General features: G+C 32.2%; 1 protein-coding gene across 3 annotated transcripts in view; it reads left to right on the top strand.

The window, feature by feature from the left end:
• Positions 1 to 6366, top strand: part of LOC142333980 (uncharacterized) — a 78745-nt gene extending 72379 nt beyond the window's left edge. For all 3 annotated transcript variants that reach the window (XM_075381640.1, XM_075381657.1, XM_075381647.1), the window contains one exon: positions 5844 to 6366. In XM_075381640.1, the coding sequence (XP_075237755.1) occupies positions 5844 to 6245 (402 nt within the window). In that variant the 3' untranslated portion in view covers positions 6246 to 6366. The remainder of the gene's footprint in view (positions 1 to 5843) is intronic.
• The last annotated feature ends 264 nt before the right edge of the window (positions 6367 to 6630 follow it).

The following is a 6630-nucleotide window of genomic DNA, read 5'->3' on the forward strand; positions in this document are numbered from 1 at the left end:
ATAACAAAAACAAATGTTATATAGATACTATTTACTACTCTAAAAACATAGAAAATCAGATAAATAAATAATAATAGTAATAAAAAAAAACAATAATAATAATGAATAAATGACATGCAAAATAGTATTTCAAATTAAAACAAGATTTATTTAAAGATAGTTAAATAATAAAAATCAAATTACAGTCCAATTGAGTAAAAACTTAATGACTGCTAATATTAACACCTAATATTGCATTAGCTACAAGATGAGATTAGAGAAGTGGAAAGTTCATACAATTCCATTCTAAGCCATATCTTTGCTATTTACAACAAAATTATTCTACACATTATAAATGAATTTATCACTGTCACTTACACTACTGTCTACCAATAACTTGCTGAACAACTTCCTGCGTTCACCCACTGCCAACTTTAATGTTTGTAATGTATTCTTCATTTATTGTTACCAAGTGCTTGCTGATAACGCCGTCACACAATCGTGTTAAACAGACTACATACCTTCGCCGAACTGTTATCGTGACTACGCTGAATATGGCCACGCTTTCACTTCACTACTTTGTTCCCTCTGGTCCTGACAGAATTTATTTATATCCTTTGGCCTGCAGCACCAGTACTCACCTCATTCCATAACTGTTGAAGTACGAGAATTCTCATCATCTGCGCCCTTAAATTTTCCCATAAATTCCTATTTTGGTCTGGAAACCCTTTTCGTTGAACTACAGCTATTGGAGGCACCATTGTCTGTACTACAAAGAACAGATTGTTAAACGGATTTGTTAGCTTGAGAAAAGGATCCCTTTAAGTTCCTTTTTGGATTCCTTACGTTATTATTTTATTATATTTTCTTTTTATATACTAATCCTGTTAACAATATATTGGTTTTATTTGCAGATTGAATTATGGATTGTGTTCCAATCCGTACAGATTAATTTGAAAATCGTTATTTACACTGACCTTGGGAGACTAGCATTGTATTTGCATTTTTCTCCTGGCATAATTCCTCTTCAGTCTGTCCATTTAAGGCCTATCTGTGCTAGTGTCTTTTGGTCTAGAAGAAATGCACCTGATGGTACCCTAGTAGTTGGAGGCTGTACTTTTTATCTTGGAGGGAGTCACATGTGCTAAGAATGGGCCGAAATTGTAACGTAAAAGAAAAAAGGGTGGTAGGTGAATTAAGGTTTCATAGACTCTTCTTCACTCTTGCAATCTTCTTTGTCTTACATCGACCTGGTTTGCATTCTTGAGATGTAGTTCTACTTTCTTCTTTAGCTTGTCTTTCTGTATTTCTGGTTATAAATAATTACAGACTGTAACAGAAAGATTTATAAAAGGCCCTGAAAAAGACAACATAGGGGAAAGAGCAGGACTCTTTGCTCTGCTGTCATATGATTGCTGGGCTTCTTCCATCGCCGTTCCTATTTTCTGGCAGCCTTCATCATCTTCTTGAAATAGAATAAGAATGTTGGGGTGATTTAAAATTTGTATAGTAAAACATTCGTGTAAGCTAGGGTGGAGCATTCTCCTTCTGTCATTTATAACAAGAACATTAACCATTTATTTTCTTCTAAACAAATGATTATCCAACCCATCGGGTTGGTCTAGGGGTGAACGCATCTTTCCTAATCAGCTGATTTGGAAGTCGAGAGTTCAAGTCCTAGTAAAGGCAGTTACTTTTATAAGGATTTGAATACTAGATTGTGGGTACTGGTGTTCTTTGGTGGTTGGGTTTCATTAACTACACATCTCAGTAATGGTCATACTGAGACTAGACAAGACCACACTTCATTTACACTCATATATATATATCCTCATTCATCCTCTGAAGTAATACCTGAATGGTAACTCCTGGAGGCTAAACAAGAAAAAAAACAATTATCTAGTTATTTCCTTCGGTTTATTTAGTTATTTCATTTATAGCTGTAGCCAGTCTGTAGCATCTGTCACAAAGCTGAAATAAAAGTAAAGGAACAGTACCCTATCACACACATTCAATTTATTTGGCTGATGATGAATCAATCAACAAACCTCACAAGCTTTTGAAATTTGAAAAATCTTTTAAGTTTATAAGTCATATTCGAGCTTCAGCTAAAAAAACCTCCCGCAATAACGGTACTCCTGACCTAGTGAATTCAGAAGTAATCTCATTCTCATTCCACACCATAAAATAAAGGGGAACCACTTTTTTTTAAAAAAAAAAAGGCAGGCAAGGTCACTCGATTTCTTGTTCTGCTAATTATCGTAGTTCATCAAGAACAGCATGAGATCTTTTCCTTACAAGCTGCAGGATAGGATCCTCTCGGCAGATGTCTTTCTTAGATGCTGGTGTTTTGATATGGTAAGTAGGCGTAAGTTAGTATTGACAGCATGTACAACTGGTACATCAGTTTGAAGTCGGCAATGATGGGGCTTGTGTGAGATTTATTACTGGGTATAGGGTGGCACTGCTGCTTTTGCCATCCTGTTCATATACTTTACATGTTTGCCTAAGGTAAGTCTTACTGCAATTTAATACATTTGGGAATAGTAGCAACAACGATATACAAAATCTAAAATATAATGAAACCAAATACAGCTGTAAACTAGGTTTGATAGTACATAATTTAATTAAGTAAATATATTATGTTACTATGTATGTATAAATGTACTCAATGAGTGGATAACTTGCACATTTAATTAATAAAAATAAGTAAAACATAGTAATTCAGTCTTGTAGAATAAATCAATTCTATGATTCCATGGTAATTTTTCATATAATAAAATCCCAAAAATGTTTTATTGCGTAAAAGAACTGTTATCATTATTGGAAAAATTATCCAGTAAACATGGGAAACTTCCCAAGAAGCACATTATTGTAGTTTTATCCATATCTAAAGTTTGATAGCTGCAATCCATACAGTGTTTGATTTTTTGAACTTTCAACCAAGAATTTTCTAATCTTTTTTAATAATTATCTTCTGATGTAAATACAATTGTATCATACCAAACAGGATAACAGTGAACGGAATGATATTTGTGGAATTAATAGAATACTTTTATAAATACTGAGAAATGCACAGGACTGAGAATACTTCTCTGGGATCCTGTGTTCATTTTGAAATGAGGATCTACATTTTGTATAGGTTTTTGTCACTCGCTAAAAGATGAAGTTTTAAATATCAGTTTAGGATTTTATAAGTTATGACTAACCAGTTGTAAGCCAGTCCTTTGATTGCATAATTGTACAGGTTTTTCATTAGTGAGATATGTGAAATTAAGTCAAAAGTTTTATTAAGATTGCAAAAAAATAGAAAAAAAAAAATTATATGTTAAAATAAAAATTGGAAAGTAGTTGTCAGTAGAAAAAATATTCCTGAAGATATCTTCTGGATATACCATCCAGAAGATATTTAAATATTTTTCTTAAGAAAATTTAAATCCAATTTGCATGTTGTTTTTAAATAATTTAGAAACTACAGGTATAACAAATTAATAGTAAATTTAAATCTTACAGAACCTTTCTTATCGAGGTGAATAACAATTTAGGTCTCTAGACAGGTAGGAATTACTCCATCAATGAAAGATTTGTTTATCGAATTTGCTATTACAACTTTAAATATGAGTTTCATAATAGAAATGGAATATTTTTTATATTTAAACTCAGTTTTTGATTGTCAACCAAACACATAATTATTCAAGGTGAATTGTCTAGATTGAAGATCATAATTATTCATGTAATTCAAAATGTCAGAAAAGAATTTAAATGTTCCTCTCTAGTAGGATTAAATCCTCAGTATTTTTAATGAGGTTTTTTTGTTATTTTTAATGGAAATTCCATTTTAAATTTTGCTGCAAACTGCACCATCTTTATTACTATTGGAAATAAAGTATTAAATTATCAGTATTAAATTTTTACCATGAATTAGTTTAAATAATTTTTGAATAAATTCTTCTGCAATTTTTAAAATAATTTTGGAAACAATAGAAAAGTAGAACTTGATGGACATTTTGTGGAGATATCTTAGTGTAGAGCTTTATAATATATATGAGGGCGATCTAGAAAGTAACTTATGTTTTTGCCTGGCATGGAGATGGGTGGAGGAGATAGAGCCACCATCTTGGCGTTAAAATGTTTGTACACTCAGTACACATCAAGCTGACATAGCATTTGGAGTGTGATTTTTCTACTTTGTTTGTTGATCCTGGGAGTTGTGAGGTATGTTCAGTGATTAGGTTTTTACTGACAAAAAACCTCAAACAAATTGAAATTCATTGGCAACTTTGTGAGGTGTACGGAGATGGAATAAGGAGTGAAGGTGGAGTGAGGCAGTGGTGCATTCAGTTTAAAAATGGTTGCACCAATGTTCATGATGAGGACTGCAGTGGTCGGCATAGCTTTGTGACTGATGAACTGATGATGAAAATCAACAATAAAATTCATGATAATCGCCACTTCACGATTATGGAACTCTTGGTTAATTTCCTCTGAATTTCACAAAGTTTGCTGCATGAAATTGTATCAGGGAAGCTTGGTTATCACAAGTTTTGTGCAAGATGGGTGCCAAAATTCTTGACAGAAGACCACAAAAAACGGCGTCTTGCTGCATCGCTGAATTTCCTCGAATCCTACAACAAGGATGGTAATGCACTACTCGACCGTGTTGTAACGGAAGATCAGACATGGGTAAAGCATGTCAATTGTGAGGAAAAAAGACTGTTCATGGAATGGGGCATGCAAGTTCTCCCAGAAAATCAGTAAAATATTTGCAAATGTTGTCAGCCAGAAAGATTATGGCATATCTGTGTTTTGGGATACTGAGGGAGTGCTTCTGGTTGATTTTCTTGAATGTGGCAAAACAATCAACTTAGAAAGTTATTGTAAACATTGACAAAACTAAGCCGAGCAAACAAAACAAGCGTGTCGGGGAAAAATGAGCGATTACCACCTCTTTCTAGCGATGAAGACCTGGCTTGAAACACAGTGCTTTGATAGTAATGCAGAAATTTTCATGGCAGTGTAAATCAGTGGTTGAAATAAAAGGTGGCAGATTTCTACAGAAAAGGAATTGAAAAGGTTGTGAATTGTTATAAGTTCCTCAATTCAAATGGCGACTATGTAGAAAAGTAATTTAAGATTGTCCCTTTCAAATGTATATAATAAATTTGTTTTTTTATTTCAAGTTACTTTCTGGACAGCCCTCATAGTAATTAAATCTTTCTTTTGTAAATAAAATGTTTTCTTTTTCATCAAAGAGCAAGTTAAAAGAGGTTACTTAAACAGATTTGTATATTTACTTGAACAAATATAGTTTTATTTTTATTATTTTTTGTTTATCTATATTTTACATAGTTTGTATTTCTGGCTATGAATTTTATTTCCATTATGGTTAATTTATTCTTTACTTTGTAGGGATCATGTGTTAGAAAAAAACTGAGATCTTTAGTTTATTTTTTTTCAACCAGTTATTGTTTCAATTTATTATTTGCCATGTTTTAATCTTGTTTTGATTTACATCTAGTACTGATTTTGCACAAAAAGTTGTGGATGTGTACCATATAGCTACATTACGATATTCTGTTGTACTTCAGATATTTTTCAGATATTGTTCACCCATAAAAAAAAATCATCTTAACAGTATGAACTACATAAATAAAAAAAAACAAAAACAAAAAACAATTTACCAGGGCTAAGGAACAGAACAGATTCAGTTAATACTAGATTCTTTTTGACTCTTTAACTATGTTTCTCACTAAATAAAGCCACCATCAAGATGGCAAAGTTTTTCATTCACTGAAAACCTTGAAGTGAGTTTAAAAATTTGAATTTATAAAATTTTTTTTTTAATTGTTTTGTACTAATTTCAGGTTGCTACTGATGAAATTTCTGATATGGATTTTTTGCGGCCCATTTTACAAGATACCAGTGTAACTTTGGTAAAAGATCCTTCATTGTTGCGACCAAGGGAACCTTCTTACACACCTGATACCTTGAGTATTTTGAAGCGAGCAAGTGAGAGTATAGCAAACCAACCTACTGATGAGACTTACATTAATTTTGCAAGGTTTGTAGAGTATGAACTACGACAGATAAAAAATGTTAAGCGTCTGATAGAAGTTAAGGAAAAAATAAGAGAAATATTGCTTGTTGCTAAAAGTGAAGAAGTGAAAGAACGTGAACACTGCCATACACCTGTTCCATCAAATACGATTACTCCAAATAATGTTACTCCAGTAGACAGTTCTGCTTCTGTTGATCCTAAATCATAAATAATTTCAGGAGAAGAGAATGATTTAATTATGAGGCTTTTAACTTTTGTTACACTAAACTTGACAATTGTAAAAAAATTGACAATTTTTAAATAAAGTATTAGAAGTTTTTATTTTCAAATTTTTTTTAAGTGTCTCTTTTTTAAATGATAATATTACATTTTTTAAATATGTGTGTGGTTGTGTGTGTGCCCATGCACACGTGTGTGTTGTGTGTTTGAAGTTTGCAACAAGAAGATTGGGAAAAGAGTAGAGTATTTCTAAATGCATAGCGATAGAATCATATTGTAATCAGAATAAAATCAAAACCTAAGCCGACAATGATTGTTAACGACTTAATGCCTACAAATGCCCTTGTGATGATGATGATGATGATGATGATGAG

Source organism: Lycorma delicatula, chromosome 1 (assembly GCF_047948215.1).
Source record: "Lycorma delicatula isolate Av1 chromosome 1, ASM4794821v1, whole genome shotgun sequence".
NCBI classification, from domain to species: Eukaryota; Metazoa; Arthropoda; class Insecta; order Hemiptera; family Fulgoridae; genus Lycorma; species Lycorma delicatula.